Source organism: Sylvia atricapilla, chromosome 6 (genome assembly GCF_009819655.1).
Source record: "Sylvia atricapilla isolate bSylAtr1 chromosome 6, bSylAtr1.pri, whole genome shotgun sequence".
In the NCBI taxonomy this organism is placed as follows: Eukaryota; Metazoa; Chordata; class Aves; order Passeriformes; family Sylviidae; genus Sylvia; species Sylvia atricapilla.
The window spans coordinates 8980411-8998729 of record NC_089145.1 but is presented as its reverse complement, the minus strand read 5'-3'; the positions used below and the strand labels follow the sequence as shown (position 1 = coordinate 8998729).

The 18319-nt window shown below is 43.3% G+C and overlaps 1 protein-coding gene across 1 annotated transcript in view; it reads right to left on the bottom strand.

Moving 5' to 3' along the window:
- Positions 1-16156, bottom strand: part of FAR1 (fatty acyl-CoA reductase 1) — a 37180-nt gene extending 21024 nt beyond the window's left edge. Inside the window, exons 1-4 of the mRNA XM_066320584.1 lie at positions 16072-16156; positions 5239-5433; positions 1576-1751; positions 55-234 (exon numbers count right to left, since the gene is read on the bottom strand). Coding sequence (XP_066176681.1) covers positions 55-234; positions 1576-1751; positions 5239-5427 — 545 coding nt within the window. The 5' untranslated portion in view covers positions 5428-5433; positions 16072-16156. The remainder of the gene's footprint in view (positions 1-54; positions 235-1575; positions 1752-5238; positions 5434-16071) is intronic.
- Positions 16157-18319: the final 2163 nt, after the last annotated feature.

Here is an 18319-nt window from a genome sequence, read left to right as displayed (position 1 = left end):
AGGATGAAAAAGGATACAGACTGCCCGAGTAAATTCATAAAACATAACACATACTCAAGGGAATCTATCAGCTTCTTGGGATCCACAGGAGGTGGATACACAACTTCCTCAATCTGTTTCCGATTGCAGTATGCATAGGCGGTGGAAACGTGCATGAACACCTCCAGATTCCTCATTTGCCGTGCCAAGGAGAGGAGCTGTTGTGTGGCAACCACATTTAACTGCACAGCATCTCTATTGATTAAACAGAAATGTCATTAGTAGAAAGCATGACAAAAACAAGCAAAAAAATTCATTCCTAAATGCCTCAGGGCTGGGTATGCAGTGTCCCTGAATTCTCCACCCTCCTCAAAAAAGCAGCATGGAGACTGCTCTAATTTTCTGCTTAAAATAATATACCTCTCAATGTTCAGGACAATTCTTCTTGTACCCTTTTTTTACCAGCATCCTTTGATTTCCCCAGTCTAAATCTAAACTGCACATTTTCCATAAAACATGAAGGAAATAATGCAACAGAACACCAAGCTTCCATAAGATGCACCGCTGAACTTCCAAGTTCAACTTAAGTTAGGTCAACAACCTGGAAGGCTTAGTAGGCCAGCAAGTTGGAGACTGGCATCTTTTTGTAGGATAGCAAAAGGCTCCACACAGGATGGAAGGAAGGGAAAAAAAAAAAAAACAAAAAACCACCAAACCAACCACCAAGAACCGTGCTTCTACTCCAGCTTCACCACTGTTCATTATCCTGTTTAAGGACACCATAGCGGAGTAGGTGTATCTCTACAGTTCCCAGCAGATAACACCTTGCTGACCAACTCCTATGATTATTTTATAGTTTAGATCTTCTCTCCAGCCTACAGACTTGATGTAGGCACCAGTTTCCTTCTACACAGTGTACTATCAAGTTTCAAGAGTACAGCTAAGCAACACTTCGTCAAAGTCATTGCAATAAAAATGTTACATTAACAACAAAATCGGTATCCTCCAAACAATTACTAAGTTCCAGAGTGCTTTATCTCACATTATTACTGAAGTGGGGGACAGAAAAGGGGAGCATTATCCCAAAGCAATTAACATAAATGGTAACTAATTAGTTTGCCACCTCTTTCAACAAGTCAAAGGAGCTCATAATCCCAGCTGTGTGCACCACTTTTTCCACTTCTTGTTTTCATTTCTCTCCCTGTGCATCTACTTCTTCCCACTTCTTCCAATGCCAACCTCCATTATTAATAAGGGACTTTTGAAAGACAGGAAGAAAAGCTGAGCTGTATTTTATCTCCTGTTTTTTTAATCAGGTAAGAGACTAGAACCTCCCACACACAACTTTTCGCACAAAACTCTATCCTCTGAAAATGTACATTCCCTTTCCAACAAAGCAGGCCAAAGGAATAGTTTGTGCTGCCCTTTATACACCAGGAGAAAAATTAACATTACTAGTGAGCACAGTACATGTAGCTACAGCTTATTTGTAGCCTTTCTACCCATATTTGCAACATTGGGCAGACATCTGATTCACCCCCTCCCTCTGAGCACCATCGGTTTACCAAACCAGGGTAAACAAAATTTTAGACTCACCTTAGTGTTTCATTGAATCTGACTGTAGCAGCACAATGAAATACAATATTAATGCATTCTATAAGTTCTTCCTTGATTGGTTTACTAAGGTGCAGTCCAGGCTGTGTAAGTTCACTCACAACTACTACTATTTTTTCTTTGAAGTCTGGTTGCTCTTCTCTCAACCTGTCAAAGAGCTGTCAGAAATAACAGGACTATAAATTCAGTGAAGGTAAGAAAAACATTTCACTTAAGTGAAGAAAAATCCCACATTCTCTGTCTATACCTCCTAACTTCTCAAGATCATCAGGAAGTTTGAACAGTGCATAAGCAATACCATAACAACGTTACAGACTCCTCATGAAGTTAATGATATTTTTTTCCAGCATAAGGAAACTGAACAGTCTACCCACTTCCCAAGCTTGATAATAGCTATTCAAATTCTTCTAAAAGTCATGCTGGATTTTAGATTTAGAAATCTTGCATTAAGGTTTACAAATTTCCAGTGATTTACGAAATGCTGTCCTCAAATTATTCCAGTCTTGGAGAATTTCCAGATTAAAAAAACCCCAAAACATAACAACCACAAAGATGTTTCTCTGGCTAGTTGAAAGAAAAAAAAAGGCATACCACATTAGAACATCTGATTAAGTTTTATCAAATTAGTGTTCAGCAATTCCCCCTGAAAAAAATCTCACCAAAATGATATTCCCTCAAGAATTCTCCTCATAAATAGCTGGGCTCTAACCAGGTGGCTTAACACACGGATCAAAATTCTTGCCTCATCTTATTTACACTCATTAGTATGCAAGTTTCCCTGAGCCACACAGTACTGTGGGAATAAAACACCTTTGAAAGCTGCAGAAGAGCAGACCCTTCTTTACTCCCCAGGGGCCAATATCTTGCAGCTGCTTCAATGCCAGTCAATTGTACTGTATTAAAACCACAGGAGTAGTTTCTTTCCCTCCCTCCAAGCATGCAGTTATACCAAATACAAATAGTTAAAAGACATTTCCTTACAAAATCACGTAAATTAATTTCAAACTACAAATTAAGTCACCTAAAGGTGCAGTTTCACAACCCTTCAGGTAATGTAAGTTTATATTTCTACCACAGAGACTGATCCTTCTCCTAGTTTCTTTATTTCTGTTGCTTCTCTGACACTGGCAAGAGCAAGAAACTCCAGAGCCGTGTGAGCAGCTGCAGGTCCAGCTTTTTTTTTTTTTTTTTAAGAGATGCTTTTTCAGCCCAAACATGAGCTAATGCAGTTTCATTGTGTGGCCACCTGAAGTAGCAGAGCTAATTCTACAGTGAGAACATGGGATATCTCCACTTTTCAAGGCCCCGACTGGACTTCGCAAACACGACGCTTCACTTTACAGGACAAAGCTGCCAAGACAGCATTTAAAGCCTCTGCAACTCTTATGGGTACAGCAAACAGCTCTTACCTAAGGACAAAACTTTGTGTGACTTTGAAAAATAAGCCTGCTATGTTTTTGGTGGGAATGATGGCACCTTCCTCCCAGGAGCTGAAGCAACTGCCTGTTAACCCTATTTATGTGTGATATCGCATTATGACAGAAAAGCAGTACCAAGGATGAGCTCTTAAAGAGCCAGCTTTTATTTTTCATATGGCCATCACATTTGTTATACTCCTTTTCACATCCATTGTCATGCACTATATTCCTACACACCTCTCACCAGCACTACACCAGTACTAAGGAGAATACCTAAACTGCACACAACACAAATGGCAAATCAGCAGAGGAATTAGACATCTGAAGTCCAAAGAAAGCAGAAACCTCAACACTGTTTTGCTATCTGTAGCTCAGTTTATTTCACATTTATTTTATTTATTACCACATTCACCCATTTAGATTTCAAACACTTCAAGAAACAGAACCTTCAAGCATCAGCAGAACACTTAATGAGTCCATCTAACTTGTGCAGTGCCCTTGCAACTGGACAGCTTAAGACAACAGATCTTATTAAAATTTTCACAGACTTTTGGAAGAATCTTGATGATATTAAAGCCATTTAAACGATGGACTTTCAGTCTTGTCTAATCATTTGATGAAGACAGAACAAACATCTGGCCCCATTCTACATCTCTGCATAGATGAGCAACTCCATGTCTGCATGTCCCTGCTTCAAGCAGTAATTCTGCTTACCAGGATTTCTGCTGTGAACCTGCTCCAGCAATAAGTGCTCACCAAGACTCCAATCACATCAGGTTTTTTTTATCTCAATGAGAGCTGGTACAGACTACAAGCAGACTTCGAGTCAAATTTGAAAGTCTTTTACAACAGGTTTCCTAAAAGCCACACTGAACCTTACAGCTTACCAAAGTTTAAGTCAGCCCACACCAGTGCTGTTTTCCTCTCTGCCCAAATACTCCCCACTTTTCTTTGGGTAACAGTGCATACAAAAAGTGGATTGAGAATTTTTTCCTTTTTCATCTCAGAGCTTAGTCTGGAGAGCTTTTCCTTGTTTCAGGGCAGTGACAAACTGAGAGTTTTATGTAGAGAGAACGTACAATTGAATTTTAAGATAGAACCTCACTGTAACTCGTTCTGTTGTGTTTTATGACATTGCACAAGACTGCAGGAAGATGCTTTTGAAAATGAGGTACAGTTTTGACTGGTTACAGAAAATAATTAACTAGGGAACAGCCATCTCTGTATCTGCTATAATCTCGGCTAGTCAGAGTCAGAGAAATTCACTGCCTTACTTTAAACAACTTGCCTCAAGTGCATCCATAGTTCCTTATTGATTCCCCTTTAGCATCTTCTAAGAACACACTTTGTACCGACTACATTGAATCTCAATGAAAAAATTAAACTGCTGACACCTGTGCTGCATAAGAGAAAGGCTTAGATAGAAATAAACAAACTCTGCTTAGCCAAGCTCATGCTAGAAATCTCTCCTCGTCCTGTTCATCCTGCCCATCATGAACAGGATACTCTCTAAGGAGAAAGATGGGCACAGAGATGGAGGACTCTACACTTAGTACAAATGGTCAGCCTAGCTCACCAGAATATCAAGGTAGTGAATCTTTTCAGCAGCAAAGTATTTGACCCAGCGTGCACAGAAAATCATGTAGAGAGCCACTTTGGTAATTCCACAGCACAGACCTTCAGTGCCTTTCTAGTTGCCACAAGCTGACCAACAGAAACCTGTAACAATCTGCTAAGCCAAACATTTCTGCTCCACTTGCATTTTTAAGTTCCTATTGAGATGACACATTCTTATTTACTGCTAGATCCAGTAGCACATTCCAGAAAAAAACAGAAGGCACAAGGTGAAAAAGTGACTTGCTTAAGATCTTAGGGTCTCAATTCACCTTACAACTCCTAGCCAACTGCCTCTTGTACTTGATTAAATATTCTTTTAACAAGGTCTAACACAGGTTTTTACTGCTCATTTCTGCATTACAGCTGAACACATCCTCCTCTTGAATTAAATACAGGATAATTTTCAACAACTTGCTTTCCTAGAGACTAACAGCTTGAAGCAGCTATAGAAGCACTGCAAGGTCTTACAATTATGTATTTCTGTTAGAAAAAAAAAGAGAAACATTTAACAATAACATTTTGCTTTATATAAATAAAAGCTGTACTCAAAATTAAATGTGAACATCATAATGAACGACAAAAATTAACTTTGTGAGTGCATGACACATACCTTACAGCTCGTAATTTCTTCTATTCGTTCTTCAGGTGCCTGACTTGCTTTTTTTCTTACCAGCACATACACTGCTTTCACTTTAGGACAGGATCTCAGCAGCTTTTCCAAAAGCACTTTTCCCACAAAGCCTGTAGCTCCTGTCAGGAGGATGCTTTTTCCTTCATAGTATTCAGGAATGGAAACCATTGTGACCTTCACAAAAGATAAAAGCAAAAAGTATGTTAAAGAACTTACAGAGTTCAGATTTGCAGAAGACCAAATAATTATATCTGTGCTGTTTATACCTGAAAGAAATGCTTAACAGATTTTTTTACTCTATAACCAGTACTTGAAGCTGTCTTTTTTCACAACATTCTGAAAGACTCCCACCAGATCTTCTTGTAAACTGCCCCTGTTAACAGAGTTTTAAGGACTGAGACACCCACTTAGCCAGGAAAATAGCTCAACTTCAGTCTATTTTTGCTTCCGTGTGCACGGTCCTCTACCACTCCAAGGGGCTGCTCCATATAAACTAGAGGTTGTACCATTAAAATGTAATAACAAGTGGATTCTTCAAACCCACTGACAGAAGACAGGGAGCCAAGCATCCCAATTGCTGGCCCTGGAATTTTGACTGTGCCAACAGAGGCAGAGCCCTCTGTCACTGTTAGGATGGAGCCTCCCTACCAACTACACTAAACCAGAGAGAAGGTGGAGTCTGCCTGTTTGGAGTTGTTTGGGATGCGATCTGATGGTTTTACATTGATTACAAAAACTCCCATATAGATCCACAGATAGGAGTTTTCCAATTTCTTCAACCATTCTTCTTCAAGTCATTTGGGAGGGAAAAAACCAAACAACAAAGGCATTAGAATTCTCAACAAACTAAGATTTGAGTTAGCCACAGATACACCTCCTAATAAAATGAAGGGTAAGGGATTATTACTCAAATTCAGCACAAAGCTCAAAAGTCTTTCAGGTTTTGCTTCACTTAATAAGTTAACCTTGAGAATCATGATTCTTTCCCCTCCCCTCATCAGCCTCCTGGAAACGTCATTCTTGCTAAGAGAAACTGAAACTCTTTTTAAGGACAAATATAGTATGTCTCACAATAAAGTGAGAACATGACCTTTAGGATCTCTAGGACTCAATCACAGTGCATCATCCAGAGCTGCCATTCTTTTAAGTCAGATGTAGCAACATCTTTACTGTGACCTTTAATCACCTTACTTTCACTCGATAAGAATGCAGCGTTATGGATACACTCCCACCACATTTTACCAATCTTTCTGATTGGACTCACAGAAGTCCTGAGCTGATGTAGTGAATGCCTAATTCTAGTCCTCAAGGGCAGTTCCATTCAAACTGTTACAACCAAAACACTCCCAAAAGGGACCACAGAGAGTCACAGAGAATGTTCTGAGTTGGAAGGGACCCACAAGGATCATCCAGCTCTCAAGTGAATGGCCCATAAGGGGATTGACCCCACAAAACCTTGGTGTTATCAGCATCATGCTCCGACCAGCTGAGCTCATCTCAGAGATCACAGATTCCATAAAACCATGGTACTAAAAACAAAAACCCAACAAAATTGAGAATCTTTAAACACAGATGGAACGTTTTTTAGGCAAATAAGGATTACAACACTGAATACCTTAACAGGGTGAGAACCTTTCTTCACCTGCCACCCAAGAATAAAGGTGCAACTTCTAAATACACTCAGTTCTTTCCAGACAGCAAGATACTGCAAGCAGGAACTTACTAGGCAACACACAGAATGTATGTTAGGAGTGAACAGCTAATTCATCCTTTCTGCCTGAAAAATAAGTAAATATTTTTGGAACACCTATTGGTCAGATACCCACCATATCCAAGCAATTATGCTCTGTTTTTCATGTGCTCATATGTCAGTCTCTGAACAAGTGCCAAATGATTACTTGCTAGAAATGAGTTAGTACCTGCACAAGTCTTGGTTTTACAAGTCTGGGTACCAAGTGCTATGGCAGATACTCCAAATCCTTATTTTGACTCCCTCCTTTGAGAAGTGAAGCATCTAACTGATAGTAGGATACAGGAGCAAGTTTAGAGCAAACAAGCACTACTATTTCCACTCACCACAGTACAGTATCCAGAATTGTATCTTGCAAGGTCAAGAGAAAAAGCTATTTACATTAAGCCACTTTTACCACACAGTTAAGGGACTCTAATGCAAATTTGAAAGCATACTTCCTTGCAAATAAGCATGGAGTGCAAGGCACAGCATTCTTATGAGTCATTTTTTCCCTGTTCAATTAAGATACGGACCTGTTGTCTTTACCATGGCTCAAAGTCACAATTAATGCTCTTCAGGAATGTCTTCCTCATAACTTTTGTTTTCCTGGTCTTTGTGTACACCACTCAATCCCATTTCCTCCTAAAAATCTGCATGATTGCTCCCACAAATAGGACAGGATTTCAGTTCCCTTAAAGAGGGAGGCAAAAACTCATGCAACCATTACTGCAGCAATTTTGTCACTAAGATTCAGTTTTCTCTTGGTTCCTACACGACCTTCTTACTAATTTCCTAACTAGCCATAATTTCAGGTTTTTTTTTACACCTTGAGACTCTATGAGAGTATCTAAAACCACCCATTCACCTGTCCATTCTCCAAGAAAGGTTTAATCCTGCTTCTGACACCATGCCACAACCTCAGCCTGCAAACCTGCTCACATGGGCAGAGTCTTTGGCTACGTCCACACAGGAACCTTGGACAACACCCAGTCCATGGCTATGGTCCAACATCTGTTTCTGAAAGCACTGAAAAGTTATGCTGCCTGTGAAAATACCTGTGTTGCTGTAGTCCAGCTTTTTAAGTGACTGGAAAATCTGACAATATTTAGGCTCGTGTGATGTAAAGAAAACTGGAACAAAATGCATCAAAGTTTCCTGCCTCAGTCATTTCTGAGCATATTCCCTCGTGTAAGAGGCTGAAATCAGAATACCAGGCCTACAAAACATCAACATCCAGAGCCACGATGAGCCATAATGATGAAATGAGTTCAATTAAAAACCAGGAACATCCACAAATACGTTCACAATTGGGAGGCAGCAACACTTCTATGTTTGCAGGCTAATTTTTTTTTTTTTTTAAGGATTGAGAAATGTTTCCTTTAAGAAACTCAATCCCATTTCTCTTTACCCTGTTCTCCAACAATCAGTCTTTGGTGTATCTTATTCATAGCAACTTTCCACACTGAGATTGTCTTCTACTTCCATTACCCTGGAAGATTCCAGCTAGAAAACATAATTGGTGACTTTTTCAGAAGTACACATTGCTGTCAACATTACAGTACAAACACAGGGATTGTGAGGGAACTGCCTAAAAGCACCAAATTGGTTTTAAAGGGTAAAAAACATGTATGGAATTTAGGTGTGAACCATCACAGCCTGAAACCAGCAGCTCATGCTTTGCTCTGCTAGAAAGAAAGGTTATCTCAAGCACAGGGAAAGGAAAGAATGTTCCCATTCTCCACCTACTTTTCCCTGCCTTCTCCAAGAATGCATCTCCCCATGCCAGTTAGCATAGCTGGCAACTCCTCATCTCAAACTAAGAAGGGTCTTACCTCACAGGTATAATATGTTACTTTTTAAAGTTTTTTGTGGCAGCAGATTACTGAAGAACCACAGAATTGTTAGGGCGGGAAGAACTATTTAATAATTCTGTTTTTAAATAAAATGGTCAAGAAATACATGTAGTTCCTACCAGAAATTCAGTTTGGTCTCCAACACATAATAAATTGGTGCAGGTGCAAAAAAAGAAATTTACCTTGCAAGACACCACAGCAAAATCAAATTTAACATTTTAAGGCTGTTAAGTGTCAGCAATCACTTTATCTACCAGTTATAGTACATCTTGTACGTTTACAATAGCTGTTAGCCAGCAATACATATTGTCACCAGTTATCCAATCATCTGTTAACAGCTACCTCTTCAAACACACACACAGAATCCTACCAAACACAAAACTGTCTAATGCACCCTGTGCAATATCTAAACCCCTGTATCACAGACTCTTTTTTGAGCTAATAAGTCTAGAATAAAGAAATCTGCCAGCTGAAAGGCTTACTAAGAGTTCTGTAAAGAATTCCTGCTCTAGAACAGAAATGATCAAAATTCCCACATTACCCACAAGGTATAAAGAGCCTTTGCTAGAGGAATCTCACGTGGAGCTGCTGCAGAGCAACTGCTGCTGGGATCCTTCTGAATTCACGGGTTCAGGGCTAAGCCCACGGCGACACTTCATAGATACGCTTGTGTAAAAAGTGCTGTCCTCTGATAAATCAAGAGTTCATAAGCACTTCAGGAAAAAACAAGAAAAACCACCACCAAACCAACACTCCAGGATCCTAGCCAACATTCCCCATCTTGTAAAAAATTCTCGTGTCCAAGGCTGAGCAAGTGCTATTATGGAGCAAACAACAGCAGCTCTGTTTGCCTCCAGAGCTACCGCAGCAATATTTAACTCACAGCTTCAGAGGGCTCTGATTCTCAAAACAAGGACAATTCTGTTTTTAACAGGAAAATGATCAGTTCCCAGATTTGTCCAAACACAGATCAAGATGCTTAAAGATGTGCTTTCCAAGTGCCAGGAAAGCCAGCTGCAGCTCCACTGAATGTTTAAATGCTAAATCCAGCAACTAGAGAGTGTGCATGCATGTCCTTGTTAGAGATTAAATGCTCTGTCTTGTAGTTTATCACTGACGAACATTAGGTCAACAGCAGGCTCCAAATTCAATCCTATCAAGATTATCGCTCACAGGAAATAGAAAATGTGCCTTTCCCAACCTCTCAAATATCAGCAACAAGCCTCAAAGTTCTGCAAAAAACACAGCCCAACAAATCAATTTTCCCCTTCCCTCTGACAGACTGAACCTAGCACTAGCAGGACTAAAAATCAGAAAAAATGGTATGAGCATTTTGTTTATGTATATTCAGAAGATGAAATTCATCCAGACATCAAATCTGAGTGCACCAAGTATGTTTAAACACCACACACACACCCCCCACACAAAAAACATTACGGAAGTCCCTCATATAGATCTCCAATTGCCACATTGCAAGGACACCATTGCAAGCCAAAAATAATACATCTCTGGGAACTGGAGAGATTGGAGAGACTCAGGCAACAAAGGAAGTAATATTTAACTCATCTAAACAAGGTTCCTGCCAGAAAGACAAGTCTGGGTCATGTCATATCGTCATGTCTCGTTTCATCGGTGCTTTGTTTCCACAAAAGTAAATCAGTGAATGCTATCAGCAGAATGCCCACATTTTCAAGCACCACAAGGGCCAATGACCTGCCCTGTGTGGCTAACACCTAGCCAGCATATCTGCAAAGGATACAGTCTGTTTGTCTTTGTGGTCCAAGGTTATATCCATTGGGAAACCTTATCTGTGAAAGATACGGCTTTAAAAGATGAGTAGAGCCCGTAAACTGCTTTGGGTGCAAGTTAACCTTAAAGCACACCTATTCCAAACTTCCCAATCATGTGAAAGACTAGGGATTCTTCCCTCAACTAGCAGAAACACAGGCTGATCCATGTTTTAGATTTCATCAGCATTCTTATCTACCCTCAGCAAGTGCATTTTCTTTACTAGCTGTAAGCCAGGAAAATGTAATGCACCTCCGGGAGCTGGAAAACACACTGGCAGGCTTGGAAACTGATTAGAACAACTGAGTTTTGAAGAATTATCAAAATGGGCCCACTAATCCAACATCAGCTAGCCAGTCTTTGACTTGGCCCTGGTAATATGCCAGACCTTAAGGGTCTCACTACACACTTTGCACACAATAGTGGGGATGGATTCAGGGTAATACTGTATTCTCTACACATGAAATGCAACAAAATGAAATCAGTCTGAAGTACCAGGCCCAAGTCAGAACTGCAGCATGGATAAATGCCACCAGAATGCACCAGGACTCTATGGCAAACTTGTGGCTGACACTCAGTGAATTAAGAGAATTTCTGAAAAATAACAAGGCATTTCAAACTAGTTAAAGATCTTCAGGATTGAAGACTATAAAGAAACTTCCCAACTACCAATGAAGAGATTTGTCCTCTTTAAATCATTTATCTAATGAAACACAATACCAGTTCGAGTAACCAATCTAGTTAGGTGAAAGTTTACATAGCTAAGTGTATAGCTCTGTGTACAAAAATAAAGCAGACTTGCTTTTCAAACAGTACTCCTCACTATTCTTAACCACTGAAATATGCTAGATACTGAACACTGGCCCTAGAGGGTGTGCTCCTCAAGCTACATTCCTCCTGGATATATCACTACCTCTGGCAGCACATGCATTCAAGGTAAGGAGCAGTACTAAACTGCTTTAGGTGAAACTCAGCTAATACCACATATGATCTATTTAACAGCACCACAGCACATTAATACCAAAATCCAGACTGATACCAGACATGAAAGTAGTTCTGTCACTTTCTTTTAGATGACAATGACAAAACCCAAGTTCAGTATTCACTCAAATGCTTTGGGAAGATGGTGAATTGGGACCAACTAACCCATGGCCACTCAATAACTTATTAGCAGAATTCAGCCCAACTCACCGACTACTTCACTAAAGAAGACACCCTCGTGAAATAAGATACTCTGAAGTGAGGGCAGTGCTCACAATCATGGAGTATTTAATCTCTTTTAATCCTTTAGTCTTATGGAGCAGAACCTGATTTCAATGTGGGCCACCACTGAGTTGATCTCAGCAGAACTTTACCAGAGCTATTCAACGCATGTGGTTACACAGATATTTCTTAAGCATGTGTTCACATACCTTCCCACAGCCAAAGTTTGGACTCTACTACAGATTTCCACTTACTTGTGCTTCTACTCAAAGGGATTCTGTACCAGATGACTTTGTAATTACTTCTTAGTAAGTAATCTGTTCACAAAGTACATACTAGGGAAGTCCCTTGCTTTGCTGTAACTATGTTGCTTTTACAGTCCCTCCTCCGAAATTGAATTAAAACTAAGTAGAAGGTTTTTACTATCCCTTCATAATTAGGTTTTAAGTTGATAAGTTGCCGTTTTTCTAAATTATTTACTGTTTGAGCTTAGTTATCAAGTGCACATTGAAGAAAAAAAAAAAAAAAAAGTATCTTTTGGTATAGTTAAACCCGTTTCTCAAAACTGCACAGAAGGAACAGATCAGGTCAGAAATTAAGCTATTCCAGGAAAGCATATCCCACATGAGAACATTTACTGTACTCCATCTCCAGTTCACAAGAAAATATGTTTAATGCACATGCAGGGAGATTTTAAACAAGTTCTAGGAAATCAAGAGACAGAGAGATTCAAAATTTGCTGAACAGAAAAGCTGAGGTCCAGATCATTTTCTCTAATTTAGTTAGAAATCTGCATTAGAAATCTCACTTGCCCTTTTGGTTATGAAAGGATTACAAGATAAAGCCTCATCGTTTATCAGGGTAGTTGCATAAATCATGGCTATTACTTTGCATAAATCATTGCTTGAGTTAACCCCGAAGAGAACCTGTCTGAAGGACACATCTACCACACAATGAGCAGAGCACACTCGCAGCTGACTCTCCATCACTCAGTTGTTATTCCCTGCCTCAGGAAAAAAGGCATCACCTCAGCCTTCACACGGGCCTGCTGATACCCGGTTATCACCAGGGAAAGCTTTAGCAGCAGCAGGATTATTGCTCCACTTGCTACTGTGATACTGTCATTTTGCTGGGAGGGGAAAGCCAAAAATCAAGTAAATGGAAGGGGGTGGGGGAACACACAATATTCAAGTGCTCATCAGTTTGTCAACTTGCACTGATAAGAGACTTTCAGTCTTGACTTTAAATTTCAGGTTTAACGCCTTAATCTTGGTAATTAAAACCCAGATTCACCTTCTTCACATTGATCAGACAAGACAAGGATAACTACCCAAAAACGGCACCTGCAATTATCCTCTCTTCAAAGTTATTATTCACAAAGTAATTACAACTGGAATACTTAATCAAGAACAAAAAGCCCAGCTCTTATTCTTCTCACATCTTAAATTACATAGAAGGCTTGAATCACATTTTACAATAGACATTACACGATGAATTTGAAGTCCTAGGAATCAACACTTCCAGACTCCTTCCATGCTCTCCCAAATTTCTTAAATTAAAAATGGTATTTTCTCTTCTATTACGTTCCTGCAGGCATTCACAATAATTGTTTTGAAACCTAAAAATTACTCATTTATCTGACAACTGCCCTACCAAGTTGCATCTGAAACACAATCACCTTCTAAAGAAAAAAAAAAAACCCACACTGGTTTACCTTTCCTTTCTTCCAATACATGTCAAACAAACTACCGCCATAAAATTAAAAGCCCATTTCCACAACTTTCTTATCGTTAGAAGTGACTCAAACAGATACTCAAAGCAAACTGTACCCAGAGATTGCCTACCTGTCTCCCAAACAGGATGTTGGCAGGCTCCCTCCTCCCGCTCAGAAGAGCTATTTACTCGGCAGGACGGCCGATACTGATCGTGTAGACGCCGAGAGCTCCAATCTTAATTCCTATTTATGCTAATGGATGTCTTCAGATCTATCAATTACGCCTCTTGCACAAGGAGCTCTACAAATTTACAAACATCTCGCTGAACAACGGCACGGAAAGGCGTGAGGTAGTGTGCACACACCAATATGTGCTGAAAGCACAGCCTTTGTCCCCACCCCCAGGGGAAAAAGTGACAGGGTACATCCCTGACGTCCCCACTGCTGGAGAAAGCTCAACAGAAGAACAGTGCTCACTACACATCCTGCATTGGAGACACCCTGAAGACAAAAAAAACCTTGGGAACACCTAGTCTATTCAGATAGACTAGGTATTCCCTACAGTTTGCAGCTTCCAAACCGTGCAAGTGTCAAGGCTAAACAAAGCAGGGCTGGAAGACTTATTCCAAGCAAGGCTTGGAATCAGCAGCAGGGAGAAACTCCACGGATGTGCGTGTTGGTACTAACCATGCCCAGACACTGAATGTTTACGTAATGCAAGTCCTCCACACAACGCACCAAACCAGCCAAGCACAATTTTTGCTGATTCTGGCTCCTTTTCAGAATTTTTAGCTCGCCACCCAGCAGCTCTACTTCCTGCAGACAAGTAACAAGCAAATTACACCGAACGTCCTCCAACACTGAATATTTTGTGACAAAAAACTAAACACACACACACACAATTTCTGGCTGAAGAAGCCAAGCAAGAGTGCAGCCATTGCAACAACTATGTCCTCAACAACATCCAGGACCTTCTCAGGCACTCACTGAATGCTTCCAAACGGAAGTATAACATTTTAGTTTGTTGTGCATCCCCCTCCAAGCACCGGAAACAGCAACCCTTGTGAGGAACTGGGAGCTCCTCCAAGAGCTAGAACTCAGAAACAGGAAGATGACAGAGAACCCTTCACTAAGTAGCAGCTCCTTTGGCCTTTCAGGAGCTAAGAGAGGTGGTATGGATGGTTACAATTTTGCTTCGATGTTAAATTTTATCCACAAGTATCAGCTGCTATAGATGACTAAGGGGTGGACAGGCTGGGTTATTCTGGAAGTGTAAGAAGAAAAACATTTATCACGTCCAAAACCAAGAGCCACATTTGAAACAACTCCCCCAATGTGCTTTCATTGTTAAAACTGTGTCTAGTAAAGCTTCACTATACCTACAGTCCAGCAATAAAGACCAAGTGCTTGCAGTAAAAAGTTAGATATCTAGATTTGTGATTACTTTGTAGCTTGGCATCACTTAGAGGTTAAAAAAAAACAAAAACCAACAACATAAAAACATAACCCATAAAATTAATCCTTCCTATCCATCTCTATGTTTTTGATGGGGAAATGGCTGAATTTTAAGGCATCTATATGTGAGTGGAGGGTGAAAAACAGGGTAGAGAAGCTGAAGGGTGAAGATCCTAGAAATCTACCCTGTACCTAGTATGTAATTTCCAAACTGCTGAAATAATGGTATCTCAGTTAAGAAGCACCGACATGATACACAAATTGGGGAAGTTGGGGATCAAGAAATTCTAGCCTGCTTCAGTAAAGATGGACGTAACAGATAGTAAAACTCCTACATGTTCCGCTTCTTAATTATTACTGAAAGAGTTATTAAAATATTAAGAAAAAAAGAGTTTCACTTGCTAAAGCCTTGAAGTAGGTTAAATGAAATTAAAGGTTTCTACTCTCGCTACCAAGCACTGTACCCCTGCAATCAGCCACACTTTACTCTTCGCTCAGGGAAGCCCTTGGATCACCCCCGCGGCTCCTTTTCCACGAGGCCCGCGAGCCCCAGGGCAGGGCACGGGCGGAGGAAGGGCGCTCCTGCCGCTCAAGGAGCGCTGCCAGCCACGGACCCGCTGCGGGCACGGCCCAGCGCGGCTCTCCCCACACCCGCCGGCTCCTCCGGGCGGCAGGGGAAGCCGTGGCCTTCCCGGCGAGCCCGTTCCGTGCGCCGGCCGGCGCGGCAGGGGCCGTGCCCGGGGGAGCCGCCGGGCGGGCAGGGCCGGGGCGCCGCCGCAGGCCCGCCCAGCGCCGGGGGGGATGGTGGTACCCGGGCCCGCGCCCCAAGGCGGGCGGAGCGGGGGCTTTCGGCCTCGCCCACGCCCCGCGCTTCGCTGAGCATCGACCGCGGCCGCCGCGCTCCGCCGGCCCGACCGCCACCGCGACGCGCCCCGGAGCTCCCCGGCGCCCTCCATCCTTCCCTCCCAGAAAGGCGCGGCCGCCCCCTCCCCCGTGGGGCCCCTTCCCCGCGGCCCCCCTCCCGGTGCGCGGGCGGGCCGGCGCGGCCGGGCGCGGGGCGCCGGTACCTGCTGCGGGCGGCTCGGCCCGGCCCGGCTCTGCCCGCCCGGCGCTCGCCGCCCCGAGGGTCCCGCACGGCGGCCCCGCACGGCCGCTCCCGTTGGCCGCTGCGCGCGCGCTCCACGCGCGCCCATTGGCCGCTCGCGCCGCCGCTCGCGGGACGGAGGCGGCGCGGATTGGCGGGCGCTCTGAGGCCCCGCCCACCCGGCGCCGCGCGGGGGGCCGCGCGCTCCCCCCTCACACCTACACACACCGAGACGCTGACACGGACTGAGACACACAGTGACACACGTACTGACCGACACTGACACACTGACAGACACACACACTGACACACACACTGACACACACACACTGACACACACACACACTGAAACACACGCTGACAGACACACACACTGACAGACACACTGACACACACACTGACAGACACACTGACAGACGCACACACTGACAGACACACTGACACACACACTGACAGACACACACACTGACACACACACTGACACACACACTGACACACACACACTGACAGACACACTGACACACACACTGACAGACACACTGACAGACACACACACTGACAGACACACTGACACACACTGACAGACACACACAATGACACACACACTGACAGACACACACACTGACACACACACTGACACACACACTGACAGACACACTGACAGACACACACACTGACACACACACTGACACACACACACTGACACACACACTGACAGACACACACACTGCCACACACACTGCCACACACTGCCAACACACACTGCCACACACTGACACACACACTGACAGACACACTGACAGACACACACACTGACAGACACACTGACACACACACTGACAGACACACACACTGACACACACACTGACACACACACTGACACACACACACTGACAGACACACTGACACACACACTGACAGACACACTGACAGACACACACACTGACAGACACACTGACACACACTGACAGACACACACACTGACACACACACTGACAGACACACTGACAGACACACACACTGACACACACACTGACACACACACACTGACACACACACTGACAGACACACACACTGCCACACACACTGCCACACACTGCCAACACACACTGCCACACACAGTGAAACACACACTGACAGGCACACACACTGACAAACACTGACACACACACACACTGACAGACACACACACTGAAACACACGCTCTGGCAGACACACTGAAACACACTGACACACACTGCCAACACACACTGAAACACACTGAAACACACTCTGACAGACACACACACTGACAAACACACACACACACGCTGAAACACACACTCTGACAGACACACTATGACAGACACACACACTGGCAAACACACACACACACGCACACTGACAGACACACACACTGCCAACACACACTGAAACACACTTTGGCAGACAGACACACTGACACACACACACACAGACACGCAGCCCGTGACGGGCAGAGTGGTCGCTCCAGGAGGGACCAGCAGTGTCCCTGCAGTGTTCACGGGTGTCCCTGGGTGTCCCTGCGTGTGTCCGTGTCCCAAAGGCTGGATGCGGCCATCACAAACCAGCGCGGGTCCAAAGCCGGTTCCGAAGCTCCACAGCCGGCTGAGGCTGCAGGAGAAGCGAGCCTGGCCCTCGCAGCACGGACCCACCGGGCCAGTGCGGCACTCGGAGCAGCCTGAGCCCGCGGGGCAAACACGGCACGACCCCGTGCCAATGGCAAAGGATCGTAGAGTCACGGAGCTGTGGAGTCACCAAGGCTGGAAGAGGCCTTTGGGACCATCAGGCCCTGCCACCAACCCCGCACTGCAGCTGCAACCTCCAAAGCTCCGAGCTCAATTCTGAGACCATCAAGTTGCTATTGATGGACGCCGTATCTGTGTGCAAAAGTCACCGCGCTCCACTTGCCTCACCATTATTTTCCAAACAGTGCAACGTGATGTCCTGGTGCTCAGGTGCCATGATGCCATGCCCTGCCACTGCCATTGGTTTCACAACTAAATATTGCACAGATGGACATGCATCAGCTGAACAAAAAAAGGAGGCATTTAAAAGTTAGGAAACACCCTATATAAACTTGTGCAACCTGTACTATCCAGATTACTGTACAAATAAGGCATTATATGAGAATTGTTGTAAGCACAGTCTTGGCTTGTGCAAGGGCAGGTTGGTTTTTCAGAATGGTTTGAGCTTGACCCAAGCCATGAGAA